Below are 18,936 nucleotides of genomic sequence, written 5' to 3' on the forward strand. Positions count from 1 at the left end.
TCTTGGGGTGTTAGGTAAAGCTCCAGTGGAAACAGATTCGTGGAGCTCAGTAATTAAGAGTGCTGAGGACCCAAAGACTTCACTACCTGTGTTTGAAGACAGGAGGAGTTGCTTTGGATTAGCTGAGGTCTAGACTGCCTGCCTGCTTGTGGTTGGAGCGCATCTGCCCTTTTAATTTTGTCCAAAAGGAGTGGTTGGCACTCTGAGACCTCTTTAAAATATGAAACAAAACCTGGTAAGAGGAGAGAGACGATTGGATGATTCACTTCAAAAGAGCACTCCTGATCTGAACTAAGATGCTAATGTTCTTGTACCCGCAGGTGATTTTTGCCATGGCTTTGTTTCTTTTACATAAGAGGAGATTATTCATATCTACTTTATTTGAATTGCCTGCACTTTGGACTGGTACTGAGTAAGAAGTTCTACATCTGGCTTATCTGTTGTGTGAGCAAATCAAAAGTCCCTCTATCAATCTTAATAATCCTCTTCCTAAGATGATACCAGCCTACCTAATTTTCTGTGAAATAAATCATTAACATATATATTTCTCAGCCTTTACCTGAGAATAAGGTAGCGTAATAATATTCTATGAATATTAAATTAGGAGGTCTATATTCACCTTAGGCATTTCATTGTATGAACTGGGTCCTAGATCTGTTGGTATATACCAACTGCATGTGTAGTTGCATTGCCCCCTCCTGGTAAATCATACTCTACTACATGGTCTTCCAGCATGGAGGTGTAGGGTACCACTATGAGATCATCTTAAATGCACCCTAAAGCCAGCTAAAGAGCCAGAATATTTACACTGTGTTTTCTGTATGTAATTTATGTCTGTGTAAGTTTCTAGTGTTTTATGAAGTGCAGAAATTTGAGGTTGCATGTGTTCTTATCAAAATTCTGTTTCATCATCTCTGATACATCTTTAAATAGCTCCTACGCTTACCTTCTAGGTAATGGTCACCTTTGTGAAAGTAAACTTTTTATCTGATGTGGATAAGAAAGTTGGCAATACTGTATCCAACTAAAGACGACATATGCATCCATAATTTCAGTGAATCCTGTCATTTACTTGATACCTATTGGATATGTAGAGGAGCATTGTTTTATACCAGGGCTGTTCCATAGAGTATGATAGAAATTACAGCATCTAACCACTGCACTTACTGAAGTCAGAAGTCCAAGTTCTATAAGCAGAACTCACGCTAATTTTAAATCCAGCCACAGATTTTAGTGGTTTTTCGCTCCTTGGGGCAAGCTAAAGGAACTCAGTGGTCAGGGCTTTGTCTTTGTGGAAGGATTATGGGAGGCAGTCAGGTGACCTTGTGCCAACAGAAACATGGTAGGAAGTCACCTAAAGGGCTGCTCCTGAAGCCATCTTAGGTCAGTGATGGCTTGTAACTAACCAGCTTTGCCATTACTTTTGACAAAATGTTGAGTCTGACCTGAGAGTTGCTTGTCACTCTGGAATTCCTTTCCCTGTGGTTGTTAAGTCAGTTGCAATTCGTTAGTAGTCACTGTATCAATGCTCAGGATTCAAGGCAGTGCTCAAAGGAATGGGAATTTTTCTCCTACATTTGGGGCTGGGAATAAACAGACTATGTAGAGTATATATGAATATGCATGTGGTGCCAAGTCCTTGCTTTCCACCTGCTTGGCACTGGGTTGAAGGGATTTTTGATGGGAAGGCAGAAACAATGCACTGAAACACCATCTCCCCGTGCTCTTTGGTGCCTAGACAATAACACGATTGTGCTTTGGGGAGCTGACTTGATTGCACACTGGTGGCAGAAAATTTACCTTTAAAAAAAAAATCTTTTGCTGGAAGTTAATTATTCAGCTGCTAAGTTTGCAGTCTTTTTCAAGAGTGGCTTAAAAATCTTGTCTTTCAACAACTGATATTTTTTTCATGATGCCATGGGGAATCAGCTGTCTCTTAGTCAATTTGTAACTTGTTTCTATATTACTAAGTTTAGTTTATTTATTGTTGAGTATTCCTTTGTTGGTTCAAGAAGCGATGAGTTTGTTTTGTCTGAAAGACCTAAACTCTACCCATTTTCCTTGTAACAAGAATGGTGCCATCACAAGATTTGCAGTATATCCACTTGACAATGTCAACACAATGTTGTTAGACAGACAGGCTTCATATGTTTAAGAAGTGTTTGAGTTGATAAATGTGCATATTAACCAGCCAGCAGTGTGTTGTCTCTCACATCCGCAGGGCAACAGAATTATTGTGCTTCGTATCTTAGTTTTCTTAAACAAAGAGCCTGTCAGACTTGATTAGCCAAGAGGCACTTGAATATATTGACTTAAATATAGAAATTGTTTGACACAGATGAGTATATTCAGAAATAAAAGTGCCTGTTTAATCCCTTTAAAGAGCGTATACGTTGGAATGAAGGAGAGGGAGCAGTGAAACCTATGAAATGCACTGGGTTTGACAGCTGCCTTGCAGCACTTCAACTGTTTCTCTATCTGCGTTCATTGAAGAGAGCTTCCTTAAACAAGAAAAGAAAGACTGGTAGATGTGTTTAGTTAGGAGAGGATATGCAAGAGCACAGGAGCTTTGATTCTGAGAAGAACATGGGGGAAGGAAAACTTGTGTTTTGTGGCATAGAGAGGTGGTAGTGAACCTAGGATGTATTTTTGGCCAAGGAAGAAAGGGGTCATAGTAGAGAAGGGTATATTTGAACAGTAGTCTTCATGAAGTTAGTTAAGGGAATCATAATGCAGCCCATTTTATTTATTACCAATTCTTAACACGCCTGAGTTGTGTCAGTGTTGATTCCAGAAGGCAAAAAAGCTGTTGAAGTTTCAACTATTTCTTAGGCATGTGAGGTAACATACTGAGCAGTGGAAGCTCATCCCAATTCCATGAAGTAACCCAGGGAGCATAGTTTGGCCTTTGCTCGTTCAGTGAGCAAAGCATGTTCAGTGAAAAACACACCAGTAACAATGGATTTATGAACCCCCCAAAAATCTTAATCAGTGTGCTCTTGCAAGACTGTGCGGAGTGCCTTAAATGGGCAAATCTGTGGCAGCTTTGCGTCAACAAAAAAAGTGGTGATTTTATTAACCTGAATGTAAAAAGCAATAACCAGTGTAGGGTTTTAGGGTTTTACTGTTTGATTTGGGATTAAATTTGAGTATGCTTTTTTTTGTTTAAATGTATTCTCTGCTTTTTAGCATGTTGTAAAAATCTATAATAAATGAAAAAGTAGAGAGATGGTTGAACAGAAGACAGCTGGGTCTTTTGACACTCAGGCAGTTGTGGGAGGCTGCCTGGGATTTTGAGGTAGGTGGACAAACTGGATGCTTCTGCAGAAGTGCTGAAAGAGTTGGTCACGACTGTACGGGCATTTAAAATGTCTTCTCTGAATGTCATACGTGGTTGTATCTGGACGTAAATGAGTTGGTTCATGCTTTTTAGAGCTGTTCTCCAAATTCCTTTCAAACTTGAGCAGACTTATGGGCACCTGTTTGCATTTGGGTCATGCGTGGAAGCTTATCTGTGTAAGCATAGAAGCTTAACTCAGCTCTTTTATGTCTTTTACGTATAGGTGCTTTTGATCTTCTGGGAGGGGCTGAGGTGCTGTTGGTCAGCCTTCGTTCTCTGTTGGGCAGTTTTGGGCAGTGCATTAAATTGAGTTTGATTGTTGACCCAACACCACCAGATTCTTAGCAGACCATGAGCTAGTCTTTGAAACAGAAGCTGCTTACCAAAAGCTCAGATGGTTGTCATTTGAGTTTTAGCTGATGCAGTGGGGCTGATTGTTTCCTTCCGGAAACAGCTAGGTAACGTGTTGATGCCCAGAAAACTGCCCCACTGCTCTACTCAAGTTCAACAGTCTCCCTCAAAGATGGAGGTTTCAGTGTGAGTCTTCTTTTGTTTTGATGAGCAGAGGTGAGCTTCCACACGACGACTGTCAAGAATATAGTATGCGACTTTGTATGTAAGAAACCCAAGAGAGTAAGCGATGCTTTTAGAGACAGTCGTGCACTAGGTACAAGTTAGTTTCCTGATAGAGCACTTGCATAAAATGTTTTGCCACTCAGTTGCCGAGCTTGCCGGTCCTGGTAAATCCCTCTCTTCCCAGCAGAAAACAACCCCACCTCTTTCTTTGATAACAACAAAAGTAAAACTTTGTGGTTGCTTTTCCCTTTTTGTAGCAACAAAGAAGAGAACGGGAAGCTCGGAGGCAACAAGAGCGTGAGCAAAGGCGGAGGGAACAGGAAGAAAAAAGACGTCTGGAAGAAATGGAGAGGAGACGTAAGGAAGAGGAAGAGAGAAGAAGAGCAGAGGAGGAAAAGAGGAGGGTAGAAAGGGAGCAGGTGAGTCCATGACACAGATATATATGTAATAGGTTTGTTTCTTCTTGATTCTAATTTTATTTTCTAAAAAATAATATGGCGAAAACAGTCTAGAGATAGCCTTACGCTGGCATTTTCATCTTTGTTGTCTCTGACAGCAAAGGCAATAACATAGATTGTAGGGCTTTATGGAAAATTGTGGCAGCCTCAATATTCCCTCACAGAAGACCTCTTGTTATGGTAGTTACTCTAAATTCAGCTTGTGCCTCTGGACTTGACTAAAAACCATCAGAACTGGCAAAATCATCACTGACTGAAAACCATGTATAGATTTGTCTTGCTGGATTCGTGGTTCTTGCAGGACATGCCTCACGTTCAGGAGGCCTCTGAGAGAAAGGCAGCTCTGTTGCCTGTTGACTTCTGGCACCCAGAGTTGGTCAGAGGCTCTTCATAAGTTTTGAATATTCTGAATTTGTGGGGAACCTTTGAGCTGCAGAAGATTTTCCTTACTAAAATTCATACAGTTAAATATGCAATCTTACTTTATTTAAAATCAATTATAATAATGTATGCCAATTCAGGCAGCGAATAGATCTTAAGTTGTCAGTGTGCTCTTAATACATTGAAAGTACAGGTGAGGAACCTATGAAACCATGTGAAATTAAGCTGCCGTATTTATGCATGAAATCTTCATGTTTTAAAAATTATTTAAAAACTCTAATCGGGTTGATAATCAAGGTAATAATTACTCTGCATTACTGTGATCTCAAATAAAAAGCCAAGATTACTCTCCTAGAGGCTGATTGTAAATTTCCCGTTACCTTCAGGAGTGTTGGTTTTGGCCTGATGTACCTAATTTTTCTTACATAAAGTCACAGGGTTTGAGATCATTGATGATCATGTTACTGGGGAATTTTATTGTTTGTGTATGTTTCAAAGATTTTTTGAGTCAAAAGAAGAGAAGACTAACCGGTGGGAATAAATATGGAAAATCTTTAATTACAGCACAGCAATTTGCTTTTGGGCAGACACCGGGTATTCCCCCAGCTGCTTTTTAAACTGTTGAAATGCTAATTACACACAGTGCCAATAATGAGAAATGGTTAATTGATGTGGTCAAACAACTACAAATTATTTTTTATCGAAAAGAGAGAAGACATGTCCCCTCTTAGAATTTTTGTTCCCCTAAACGATGGCTCAGCCGGTGTGCGTAATGACAATATAGTGGACATCATCAGTCTGTCGCAAGACTTTCTATAGCTCCCATCACTGTATCACTGAACCATTAATTTCTTTATGCATACACTGTAAATGTATGCGTGCTTGCGTGCGTGTGCGCGTGCTTGTGTGTGTGTGCGCGCATGCATGTGTTACGTACTTCCATTAATTGCATGATAGGATGTTACCAGCTTGGGTTTGGTGCTTCAGACTTCGAGTTGTTGTAGGGGGGTCAGGCAAAGCAGCAGGTAAATGTCTTGAGCTGTGAAGGCTGCAGGCGAAAAGACGGCTAGATCGCAAGAGCAAGCGAGTTTGGTCTAATATCTGTTTCCTGGTGGATGTTTGTTTGTGTCATAACTCATCGCATAATTCAGCAAGGCTGGCAGCGTCTGCTCAGGAGAAGCTTCTGGTGAGGGCGGCAGGGGAGAAGGCAGGGCAGGGCTGAACTGCATTTGGCAGAGCCCCTTTCTCTGGGGGAGCTTGCACCAGCTCTGCCCGCACTAAGCCTGGCTCTAGCTGTTGCTAACAGTTCATCGCACCAGTGCAACAAACTAATGTTTAATACAACTTGCATGTGACTTTGTGTTGGCTGTGTTAAGTCAGACTTGCTGTGTTTTAACTTTACCAAAACCTTCAAGTGCATTGTGCTGCTTCTTGAAATCACTCCAAAATACGTAAATGAGCTCTGGCCCGTGCCGGCAACATTTGCAGGAGTCCAGATTTTGGAACGGAAGGGGCCAAAATATGATGCTCAGGAGACAGGGCTTCCTAAATTGTTCCGCAGGCACTAATCCACCCTGAAGTGCATTTCTCGTTAAAGCTGAACTGGGGAAGTAGCGTGCGGTGTGCCACCCAGGGGGTTCTGATGCATTCCTTTTGAATAAATTCATTGCTGGGTAATTTCTATGTGACAGGAGTATATCAGGCGACAGCTAGAAGAGGAGCAGCGGCACTTGGAAATTCTACAGCAGCAGCTGCTCCAGGAGCAGGCCATGTTACTGGTAAAGCACTGTATCTGTTTTGTTCAGTAGCTATAGGACCCATTTATCTGGCCAGTCCTAGGCTTCCCTCAGTCGGGCACAGCTGCACTGACAGTATGACAACAAAGGAGCTTGATTAAAAGGCCATTTATGCTAGCGTCGTGGGCTGACAGGCACATATGAGAAGTGCTGTGTGGTCACACTGCTTTCTGGGCTGTAAGAGGAGGCTTTATGTTAAAGTGGAACAGTTCTGGTTTGGCGGTCGAGTTTCTGAACAGACCTTGAAGAACTAGAGTGCTTGTGTTGCAGATCAAAAGCACACATGATATGTAAATCCACCCCAGGATACAATGGCCTAGTGTTGTTCTAAATCATTGTTTTATGAACTTCCACTGAATCTAGCAAAAATAACTTTGTTTTTTTTCGTTTAATAAAAATCAGTTTTGACATAATTCTCCAATCACGTGAAGCTTAGCAGTATACTGTCAACTTTCCCAACATGAGACGCATGTCGTATTGATCCAACTTAGCTTTTGGTTACACTTTAACAATGAAATAAATCAAAAAACAAAGCAACAACAACCAGAAATGTGCATTTTTAATGGGATGGAGAGGGACGTGTCTACCATACATTCCACGTCATGTCTTGAATTACTCACACGTTCTCTCAAAGGAATACAGATGGCGAGAGATGGAGGAACATCGACAGGCAGAGCGGCTCCAGCGCCAGTTGCAGCAGGAGCAAGCGTACCTCCTGTCGCTGCAACATGATCACAGGCGGCAGCAGCAGCAACAGCAGCAGCAGCAGCAGCAGCAACAGCAGCAGCAGCAGGAAAGAAATAAACAAAGCTATCATACCCCTGAGCCAAAATCCCACTATGAGCCTGCTGAAAGAGCGCGTGAGGTAAGGCCTGCTCATGGGCAGGAATATACCCCTCTTGCTCCCCCATCCCTGCCCCTGTTGGCATCGTGGTAGCTGTGGTTCTGCTGAAGTATGGTTGGAGACCAAAGTGTTGCGATTAAGGGGAAGGATGTTTTCAAATGTTGGTTGCTGGTTTCCCAACCCAAGGAATACTTCTGAATTCTTCTGCTGTCATTGTAAGTGACAGTTTTTTAGATGTAAAAGGTTGAAAGAATTTCTGAAATGCTGCAGACTGAGGGGACCTGATACTGGAAGCATCCGATCAGGGAGTTAATCTCATCTGGACTTCATCAGATGTCTTCACAGGAAGTACTGGTGCAGTTGTCAGTCTGTGTTGCTGGCAGGTACTGAGAACTGGAAATTTGGAGAGAATTAGAAAACACAAACCTATGTGGGATGGTTGCACGCAGCACCTGTAAGTGCTTTAGCCCATGCTCTTGGACATTTGCTTCTAATAAATACAAATCTGAATTTAGTTGATTTCATTTCTGATGAAGAATTCCCCAAGTATTCCCTGCTGAGACCACAGCTTGCTTTTAGGAAACTCTGTGGTTCTGCCTTCTTGGACTTCAGGCACTCACAAGTCAATCTGAAATCATGAGAGTACTGTTTCTTTCAGTGAGTGCTCCCCTGACTTCAGTGGTCCATGGTTAACATAGCTAAGCAAGTAACTACCTCTTTGGTGCGTACTTGGCTTTTTCAGCAGTCTTTTTCTTGTGTTTCCCTTGAACATCATTCTGCCTGTAAGCCACTAGAATGGGCAGTGCTGGTCAAAGCTCTTAATGGCATTCATCACCAGTGTGTGGGAATGAGGTAAATACATTTTGGAACAAGAACAAAAAAAGATCTTTGTGGTTGTTGAACATTATAAAATAGCTTTCAGTCCACCGATGTCCACTAGTATTTCACTGCCTTTGAAGTATTGCTGTTGGGACTTGATGAGCAAAACCTCATTTTCTTAGAGATACTATTGCCCAAGGTCTTCATAAACCACACTCTGCTATCTCATCTGTTCTTGGCTGAAATACTTGGTATGTGTATCTCTTCTGGAAAAGGTTCAGACTTGTCCAGCATGTTGTGGTGTAGGTGTGGAACTCGTCCTCTTCTCGTGGTGTGCATTCCTGGCCTGCCTTGGTGAAAGCACAGTGCCAGTTTAGCGCTCCTGTCCAGCCAGAGGGAGGGCTTTGGAGGGGCAGAGAAACATCTCTGTTCTTCCTTTCCCATTTTCCTTTCAGACTTGAAAAGGAGAAAAACCCCTAAAGATTCAAAGTCCTTTAATGTAACTGCTGACTCAGCTCTTTTAATGTCACCTTTTCCTGTTATGATTATGCTAGCTAGAAGGAATAAAGTGAAGGCAAAGAAAAAATATGTGTTAGTAGTCAGATTTTCTTGGAGCAATGTAATAGTCTCTTTTAAAAAGTGCAATAGAAGTATAGCCATAGTACCTGTTTGTCTGGCAGTGGGAGTGACACCAGTTAATTACATCAACTGATGTAATTTTTGACATGAAATAGTGACTTGGAGTGAGTATGCTGTGCCTCATACTTTCACAAAAACTTCTGTCCAGAGAAGGTCTTCATCTACTGAGATGTTGACTATCAAGGTGATAATCCAGTGTGGGCTAACTTTCCAGTTCTGGCAAAGTCTAACGATGATCAGGAATTTTTTTTCCTTATTAGAGCTCCAATGAGTATATAAGGAAAATGATTTCTAAAATTGGCTGTAGGAAACAGAAGGAAGCTAAGAACAAGAAATGAAACTTAATACCATTTTCTGGTCCAGACAGTCAGATGACTGCAACGGGGATTGTTTCTATCTAGGGATGAACTGTCTCTTTCCCATGTCTTGCCAGTCTTTAAGGACATGTGGCTTGTGCACTTTGTGTTCTTTGTGGAGGAAACCTCCTGTCATTTACAGCTAGAGACATGAAGGCCTGTTCCTTCAGACAGAAAAGCTTGGGGCTTTTCCTTATTCTATTCATAAGAAGGAGACTACTAAGAGGAGTTTGGCCTGTGAGACTGACATGATATTGAAAATGATTGTATGGTGAAGATACTTGACTCCATTATTGTTGTATTGCTAAAGACGTGGTGTATTTTGTGTGGACTTGGCAGAAGCATGTCTGGTTGCTCCCATAGGCAAACTGTTACTGTCCTCAAATCTTAGAAAGCAGAGGCAGGTTGGGTTTGTAAGGCAGCCTTGCTAAGGAGTCCTGGAGACTCACATCTGTCTTCCACCGTGGATATATAAATAGTTTCATCATGTCATCATTGCTAGGGAACAGTAAGGAAATTACCCCAATAATGGTTTCATGCTCTGGGCACAGAGGTTAAAGCAGACTGTATATGCAGCATCTCAACAAATGAAATCAGCCCCAGCTTCCAGTTTGATCTTTCTTTAACACTTGGTCAAGTGCTTGGAGTTTAGTGTTCCTTAGTGGCAGCTCCTCTGGCAGCAAGGCACAGCGCATGTTGCTGTGATTCCAGCAGTGGCCCATTGTAGGACATGGGAGGATATTTCCTTTCTGCCTGTAGCCTCCTTCTGTCTCTTTCCTTCCACACTGCTCACTTTGTTCTCAATGCCACAGACTTTAAAGGGGCGACATTTCTGCATGGGAAGCTTACTTGATGTTCTTTTGAGGACTGAGCGATTTCTGATAAAGTCTTCCCTTCGAAAAACTCGCTAGGTTAGTGTACAGTCACTTTTACATGTCTCTGAGAACCACAAATAAGTTGCAGGGGCTGTTCTCTGCAGTCTGAGGTCAGAGTGCAGCATTTTGATGTTGTTTCAGGACCATCTGATAAGAGGGAGGTTGAGCAGTCCTACAGCTTCATACCTAAAGCTGAACTGCCTGAAGTATTACCAGATAGAGAAGCATATCCTATCTATTTCTTCTTTCATTGCCAAAGAGACACACAGAGGAAAGCAGATAACTGAATAACACACTTCACTTTGGTTTGCTGGAGTTGCTACTTATAGTAAGGGATAGCAATGAGAAATGTACTTTTAAATTGTAAAGTTGTTTCTATTTTCACATATCCCTTTTGTTGTCTATGTCTGCTGATGGTTGTTAACTAGTCGAGGCAGAAGGAAGCACCTTGATGGTCTTTCATATCACTTCACAGCATACTGCCTGCTGTAAGCTCTTTCCTAGGATGGATTTCCCATCTTGGCATACTTGCTGTTTTGATGCAGTTCACGGTGTGTTTTACATTGCTGGTGGAGCTTGCAGGGATGAAAACCCTGCCAAGCCTCAAATATATTTTGTTTCTTTATGGTAAAAGAAGGGGAGTAGTCACCTTCTTATTTGTACTGTAATTGGTTTTATTGACTCTAGATATAACCTGCATTTTTTTTTTTTTTTTTACTTAGGTGGAGGAGAGATTTAGAAAAACTAATCAGGGCTCCCCTGAAGCACAGTCTAAGCAGATGGGCAAAGTGTTGGAGCCACCAGTGCCTTCAAGATCAGAGTCCTTTTCCAATGGAAACTCAGAACCTGCTCAGCCTGCCCTGCAGAGGCCAATGGAGCCCCAAGTAAGTGCCCAGGAAAATACTGGTGAACCTGGAGGAAGTGCAGAAGTCCTAACATGTTTCCTTCAGATTTGCAGATCTTGGCACATAGAAAGTCTTATGTAAAGAGTAACACTCTTATGCAAAACAGCTTATTTAGTAGATTAACTTTGTATGCTTCTGCTTATTGTATTGATAAATGGGTAGATTTGTGTTTTGTTTTGAGAACTGTTATTCTGTTGTTATCTGTGCAAGAGTGGAATGGTAGGATAAGTACTGGTCACAGTTGCAGTACTCTTCTGCAATTCAGAATTTGATCTGTGCAAAATATTTACTCTCAAAAAGAATGTTCAGGAAAGAAGTGAGCTGGTTTAGTCTTCTAAGCTCTTGGGGAAAAAAAAAACAATTGGAACAAATGTTTTTTAATAGATTAAGTATTGCTTCAACGAAATCCACGAAACATGACTAAGAAAAGCAAGTTTGTTGTCAGTAGGCTTATACTTGCTAAATAAAGCTCTGTTACCACCCCTGGAAAATCAAAAAGAGGTTGAAACCACTGAGCTATGCGATTGCCATCGTTCTGTTGTTTGCTAATGAAAATCTCCAGAACTTGATAATTATATCTCATAGGAATTACAGTATGAATTTAAAAAATAATCTAAAGTCTGAAACTTATAAATAACCTATACATTCTGAGCAGTTGAGATATGCTAAATTAAAAGTGTCGTTCTATATTAAGTTCGTCTGTTTCCATGCAGAATTTCTTTCTCCCAAATAAGTCAGTTGATGACAGTGCAAGCTAAACCTGTTCCTGATTGTGACTAGGCATTGCAACTCTTTTTGGTGACAGGAGAATTTGAGCAGACGGGAGAGTGGGAGAAATCAGGGCAGAACTTCATCTCTGACTCATTAATTCCTGGCTTTTATTCAAACCTCTATGATTATTTCAAAGTACTGCACTTGCATTTTCATGCTTTCTGTGCCAGTTACTTTTGAAGTCTGGCCTTCCACTCATATTAAGAATAATCAGGCTCTTCAACAGCTGTATGTATAAAAATTGATGAAATAATCACCATATAAAAATACATATAACCAACCTACTGAAAATGCTGTTAAAAGTGAAGTTTTAATTAATTATTAGGTGCAAAGGCAGTGTGTTCCTCGGTTGTGACCTTTCCTCCTCCTTGGCTTCAGAAATTAACTTTGAAACGTGTTTATGCAGAAGGAGGGAGTAGGCTGAAGGGTCAGTATGGATTTCAAGGAAAATCCCAAAGAGTTTTTACCTCTGGAGTCACTGCTGTGCCTTCTTAGTATCTGTAATCGAATATGTGTGTGTGTACGTGTGTGTTTAGTTTGTGTACAAATATGTATATATGTACAGTATATGGTACATATATGGTATATGTATAATATGCATTGTCCATATGTATACTATATACAATAATACAATATGTATTATGTTTTTTTTTTATATATATTGCAATGACTATAAAGGAATAAAGGCTTTTGTGTTATGGTCATTCTCCAAAAGTTTGGAACTGTATCTAGTTTCCAAATTTTTTAGATAACGTAAATGTCTGTTGGTTTGCACACCTTATAGCCTTCTTTAATTTTGTACATTTCTTCAATTGGATATCCACTTCAAATTTCCCAACCCATCAGTGCTGTTATGAGACTTGGCCAAAGCCCACTGAAGACTGGGGAGCAGAAGATGACTTCTGTCTTGGGTGGCCTTTGGCCCCAGGCTCACAGTGCAGATATTGGGTCCCCTTTTCCTTTGGGCACTAGTGTATGTGTATGTGGAGAGCGTATCTCACAAAAATGCATATATGTGCTGTATTTTCAGTCTGTTGCGTTCTTTGGGCGCTTGCCTTGCTTTTAAGTGCATTGATTCCACCCCACGCTTACCTAATGCCATAACCAATTTGTCTCTGCCCACCCCACCTGCCTTTATTCTGTGTTAATTGGACAGCCAGTTATTCTGAGCGCATTGAATGTTTTATGTTTTGTTTTCTTGTAAGGTACAGTGGTCCCATCTGGCATCTCTCAAGAACAATGTTTCCCCTGTCTCGCGATCCCATTCCTTCAGTGACCCTTCTCCCAAATTTGCTCATCACCATCTTCGTTCCCAGGACCCATATCCACCTTCACGCAGTGAAGTGCTAAATCAGAGTTCTGACTCTAAGTCGGAGGTACCCGATCCCACCCAAAAGGCTTGGGCTAGATCAGACAGTGACGAGGTGCCTCCAAGGGTAAGGAGTAGAAAGACAGATGTATGCTATTTCTTGATTATGATGATTTTTTTTTTGAAGTATGTCATAGCCTAGGCACTGGGAGGACCACACCCTCATAACCATGGTAACAGTATTTTAGAAGGCAAATCATCATGAAGTCAGTGGGCTAATAATAATGAACCTGAAGTACAATATTGAAGCTTCATATAAAATTGACCATTATTTATAGAATGCAACTATTTCAGAGCGACAATTGATTATGCAAAGTTAACAAATCATTACCATATTCCAGAAAGAATTTAAAATATCTCTGCGGTTATTGCTCAGAGTTAATTTTCTTCTTCATCTGGTAGCAACCCAAACTATGAATCATACACATATTTAAAATTGAGATGGAACTGAACAAAAAAGAAACATTCAATATTTCCTCCTCCTCTCCCCATAAGCCCCTCCATCCACTGGGATTTCCTTCTTCTAAGTATATTCCTGCTCCCCCACCAGTCTTTGCCTTCTGCTGATCCATTCCCGGGCATTTGTTTGGTTCCCCTGAGCTTATTCTCCTAATTCTCATGCTGTTTCAGCAAATTGCTTTGTGCCTCCCCTGCTTTAGTCGAAGTGCTGTATTCTTTTCAAATGTCTCAGTAGTTGGAAGGTAGTGAGGTGTGTATGTGTTTGTGTGGTAGCTATTAAACACTACTTAATGTTAAGATTAAATTTTAAGTTCTCTTCAAAATCTGAACAGCATCCCAATTAATGGTTTTGGTTTTCTGGGTATTTGTTTTATTGCTTTTGGTTGTTGATGCTAACTTGAACTTAGTCTAAGTGTTGTTAAAATCACAAGCATATATTCTGTAGCAGGAGAGGTCTAATCTTCCTCTTATTTCTCTCCTTTTCATGGATTTAACACAGTCTTTTATCTCCCAAGGTACCTGTGAGAACAACATCTCGATCACCAGTCCTGTCCCGTCGTGATTCTCCACTGCAGGGCAGTGGGCAGCAAAATAACCAAGCAGGTCAAAGAAACTCCACAAGGTTTGTCAGCTTGTCCACGTCCATGCCTTTCCTGTGTTGGAAAGAAAAGGTTTTATGGGAAGCTAGGATCTTTTTCAGAGAGCTTTTGGCATATCTATTAGACGTGAAAGGAAGAAAGTTTTCAGTTTTTCCCCTTTTCAGTAACGATTAATATTAATTTCCCCTGGTGCTTCACATGTGCCAACAAACACAGGCTAAATTTCCTCTTGCCTCTCCTTCTTTGACTTGCCTGCCCTATTACTTATGCAATAATGTCAGAATATCCTTAATATTACTGAAAAATATGGCTATTTGTGAACATCATGCCTTCTGAAGCAACGGGTCATCCTGGGTTATTGTGGGGATTACTGACAGCAGTAGTGTTTGTAAGATCTAAATTGAAGAGATCTGAGAAACTTTCCAGCCTCTCAGCCAGAATCGGACTTCAAGAGAGTTAGAAGCATCTGTAAGTTCTAACACAGAACATTGGAGGTCAGGAGGGAGGAGAAGGGAGCTGCTTCTAAATCTCAGCAAAGCTCTGTGGACAGGCCACACCAGAACTTGCTCACTGGGCATGGGTGAGGGTATTCCAAGAGAGACAGGCATTTCCAGCTTTCTGGCTCATGCTTGGGTGGCCAGGGCCCTTCTGAGCCAATTTTAAACCTGCTGCTTCCAGCCTGAGAGGTCCAGTCACTTTGGGTTAGATATGTGAGAACAGCAGGTAGCTAATTGCTAATAAATGAATGTATGAATGAATGAATATACCTACCTGAATGTTTTTTTTTTTGGGGGGGGGGCGCATCTCAGATAAGGTAATAGCTATGTCAAAGGGAGCCACTGCTTAAGTTGTGATCTATCATTGATGCTCTCAGCTCAGTGTTAAGTGTTCTTATAGATCAATTATTAGCAGAACACTGAGGAAGAATGAAGTTTGAATTTAGAAACAGGAATCTGAAGTGCATGACCAAGGCTTTTCTCACTCCTCTTATACAGCAATATAGAGCCTCGTCTGCTGTGGGAAAGGGTGGAGAAGCTCGTACCAAGACCAGGCAGTGGCAGTTCTTCAGGTTCAAGCAACTCCGGCTCACAGCCTGGTTCCCACCCTGGCTCTCAGAGTGGGTCTGGAGAGCGGTTCCGGATGAGATGTAAGTCCTTCCCCACCCACCAGAATGTAGGGTTTTTAAACTTACTGAGCCATGTAACACTCGGTAGTGAAGGATTGTAACCATCACTGGGAAAGGCCTTCGAACACACAGTACTGAAGATAGCTTAGCTTCCAAAACCCCCCTTGTCTATGCATGCCTGCTTGGGAGAGATGGACAATACAAATGTATCAGGAAACAATGAAACACCATCATGACAACATGTTCATTCTTTGCTACACCTCTTGTTGAATGTTGTCTGTCACCTTGGTGGTTGTTGAATGGGTGTAGTCCTCTAGGGATAGGTCTCAAATAGGGGCACATTGGATGCCGATGCAAGTTATTCGGCTTGTGGCTTCAGTCAAGTTATGCAGTTTCAATCACCTGCAAACCCAATTCCTTGTGCAAATGTGATGGTATCTGCAACTACTTAGATTCACAATTGTGTGACAATTTGCAGTCATAGGTCAGCTGCACCTGTAGAGATCAGAGTTTAGGAAGAATTTTTTGTACAGTCCTTCAGAGAAAATCTAATAGTGAACCAGTGAAACAGATGTATTCCTGTCACGCACTGCCTTGATAGCTTTCTCACCGCTCTTCTTCACTCCAAAGTGGAATAAGAAAAGATATTTTACCTTCCTGGTGAACCCCTGTTTTGTTCTGTTTTCCTGTCTTGGAACATACAGCATCATCCAAATCAGAGGGTTCACCATCACAGCGTCATGAAAGTGCACCTAAAAAGCCTGAAGAGAAAAAGGAGGTCTTCAGACCTATCAAGCCTGCTGTAAGTTGCATCTACTTTCCTCTGTCCTCCCTCACATTCAAGTATGCCCAGAAAATACCATGTGAGCTTCCACTCATGGTGTCATTGGGGATAAATTTCAGCTTGAGCTGGAGTTTGTATGCCTGTGGGCCTGGCAATACATTCTTAGCTATGCAATTGCCTTTATACATCACAGTACCTTAAACAATAGAATTTGTTCTCCCTTGGGAATTGATTTCTGCTCTCTCATCTGCTTCCTTCCTAACCTTCACGTTCTCTTTCTTTCAATCCTGTGTTTCCTTGCTGTGAATGGACCAATGATAATGCATTTGACCTGAATGTACCAATGCTTGCTGAATGGTGCAGGGAGAAGTGGTAAGACCTTACAATGTTTCTATTTCCTCTTAAAAATTTCTGATGTTTTCTTCATCTGCTTGCATGCTTGGGTTCACAAGAGGTTTTTGCAGTGCTTCCAACTTTCCCTACAACTTCTTTCACTTGCTATCATGATTCTACACTAGCACCCAAGTCTCACAGTTAAAGCTGCTCTTTTAAAGAAACATAGAGGCTGGTCCTTTCACTTCTGGTAGTATAATATGTGAAGTATTTGCCATAAACTGTATTCAGCTAAATAAATTAATAGCTACACAGTTGAGAGCAGCTTGCACTGACTGCAAACCTGTTTTATCCACACTCCAAGCTTGCTGAGAGAAAAGCAGCTTGTGTCCCATACTGTTTGACAGTTATGTGTGACTTGAGTCAGTGCTAAACAATCTGACTGCTCAGATGAACTTAGAGCAGATCCATGAACCTGGAAATGAGTGAAAAGGTGATCAGCTCTGTGCAACTGACCAAATACACTGTGCCTTGGGTGGCCCAGTAACTCTTAAACTCCTTCTGCTATCTCACTGCTGAGACTATCTTGTGGTGGGTGCTGTTAACCTGCAAAGTTAAGAAAAATGAACTGCAGCAGTCAACCACTGTGTCAAAGTAGATCTGGGTGCTTTTGTAGGTCTTTCATATGGTATAGTGGGATAAACTGAAGTCATAATCAGGATAGTTTGGACTCAGATTATATGATTTTTTTTAATAATATTGAAATGCCTTCTTAGGTTGACTCTAGATGCTTTATCAGAAAGTATGCTTTAATGACTGTCAGGAATTAATAAATCAAAGGAAGCAGTACTGATATGGAAACACAGCAGTGTACAAGTGAACAGACTTGGGCACTGATACTCTGGGGCTGTCTTGCAAACTCTTCTCTGTTGACTGCAACACTGTTCTTTCCTGCTTTTCCCATCAGGATTTAACTGCATTGGCAAAGGAGCTGCGAGCTGTAGAGGATGTGCGACCTCCACATAAAGTGACAGATTATTCGTCCTCAAGTGAGGAGTCAGGGACGACGGATGAGGAAGATGATGATATGGAACAAGAAGGGGCAGATGAATCTACTTCTGGACCAGATGATGTCCGAGCAGTGTTAGTTCAGTGTTTTGCTTCTGTTTTCCCTCTTAGGGGGATGAAGGAAAAGAACACTGGGCATTTTGGCTTGTGCGTTAGTTCTTTCAGCATACAGCAACCTATGAACAAGGCATAGCGGCCTTGTACACTCACAGTTTCAAAAATCTTTTCAAAAATCAAGCTGGGCATTTAGGAGCCAAGTTAACAGATAAGTCTCTTTAAGTCATTTCTGCAAGTGGGATATCAGTTTCTCAGCTCCTCAAGACAGTGCCATGGGCCCACAGTGAAGTAGGCTGGATTGTGCTTCCATGTATAAATTATATCCTTTCCCTCTTCTCTGTTTGGATTTGTAATAAAGCAAGAAGCAGTGTTTAACAAGTTTCTAACTTTTTTTTTGACAGAGAAGCTTTTATAGGCAGGTTATGTAAATATTGCACTCTGGTCACAATCGAATTAATTTTGACTACACCTTGATGTGGAGCAGTGGAAGTTAGGACACAAATCCTCTTATCTCATCCTAATTATTTTTTTGTCTGGCAAATAGGTCAACACTGAACTTGAGCAATGGTGAAACAGAGTCTGTAAAAACTATGATTGTCCATGATGATGTGGAGAGTGAACCTGCCTTGACTCCTTCTAAGGAGGGCACCTTAATTGTCCGACAGGTATTGCTTTTCCTTCTCTGTGCAGTGTTGCACCTTTTCTGTGCTCATTAACCCACTCGCTCATTCACCCATGCTGTTTCTACATTATATTCGTTGTTCGTATTATCAAGACACAGCTCTAGTGAATTGCAGATGAGCAAGATGTTTGATGCATGCAAAGAGGAGAGTAGCCCTTCACCCTTTGCTACTGTTTTGCATGCTTTCCAGTGACACCCATGGCAGCACCATGCAGAGTACATCAAAGTCTGTGGGAGAGAATGGTAGAAAAGCTGCAGGTGTGTGAAGCTGGTACCTGGAGCAAGAAACTTAGTTTAGTTTAGTTTTACCATAGAAGCAAATGTGACTCTCAGGAGTGGGGCCGGGAGGGAGGCTGGAGGGGAAGTATACAGGGCTGTAAAAAATTATTCTCTAGTTGAGGGCATACAGACCACCCAGATAGTGCGTGCACACACACACACACACACACTTGCGTACACACACAAGTTCACATGGGGGAATGGAGAAGCAAAAAGATGGTGAAGCAGAGAGTGTGGACAGAGCTAGGGTGCTGTGTTGTTGCCTTTAATTGTGAAAATATTGTGTTCTTGTGCCTGTGAAAGATAACGATTCCCTGCTTTTAGATGAGCTTATGTCAATGAGCGTGTTAGCTTGTAGGAGTTTCCCCAGTAATCACATTTTCTGAATTTCGCAATTGAATGCCAATTTCTCCATTGAGC

At 41.5% G+C, this 18,936-nt stretch overlaps 1 protein-coding gene across 11 annotated transcripts in view; it reads left to right on the plus strand.

The window, feature by feature from the left end:
- MAP4K4 (mitogen-activated protein kinase kinase kinase kinase 4) overlaps positions 1–18,936 on the plus strand; it is a 149,898-nt gene that overhangs the window by 109,642 nt on the left and 21,320 nt on the right. For 4 of the 11 annotated variants that reach the window (XM_021413551.1, XM_021413562.1, XM_021413595.1 and 1 more), the window contains exons 13-23: positions 4,174–4,335; positions 6,447–6,533; positions 7,186–7,416; positions 10,807–10,968; positions 12,966–13,196; positions 14,104–14,210; positions 15,183–15,334; positions 16,018–16,115; positions 16,461–16,469; positions 17,398–17,573; positions 18,100–18,220. In XM_021413551.1, the coding sequence (XP_021269226.1) occupies positions 4,174–4,335; positions 6,447–6,533; positions 7,186–7,416; positions 10,807–10,968; positions 12,966–13,196; positions 14,104–14,210; positions 15,183–15,334; positions 16,018–16,115; positions 16,461–16,469; positions 17,398–17,573; positions 18,100–18,220 (1,536 nt within the window). The remainder of the gene's footprint in view (positions 1–4,173; positions 4,336–6,446; positions 6,534–7,185; positions 7,417–10,806; positions 10,969–12,965; positions 13,197–14,103; positions 14,211–15,182; positions 15,335–16,017; positions 16,116–16,460; positions 16,470–17,397; positions 17,574–18,099; positions 18,221–18,936) is intronic. The other 7 variants (XM_021413611.1, XM_021413631.1, XM_021413621.1 and 4 more) reach the window with 5 other exon arrangements.

The sequence above is a fragment of the Numida meleagris genome, chromosome 1 (assembly GCF_002078875.1).
Source record: "Numida meleagris isolate 19003 breed g44 Domestic line chromosome 1, NumMel1.0, whole genome shotgun sequence".
Classification (NCBI taxonomy): domain Eukaryota; kingdom Metazoa; phylum Chordata; class Aves; order Galliformes; family Numididae; genus Numida; species Numida meleagris.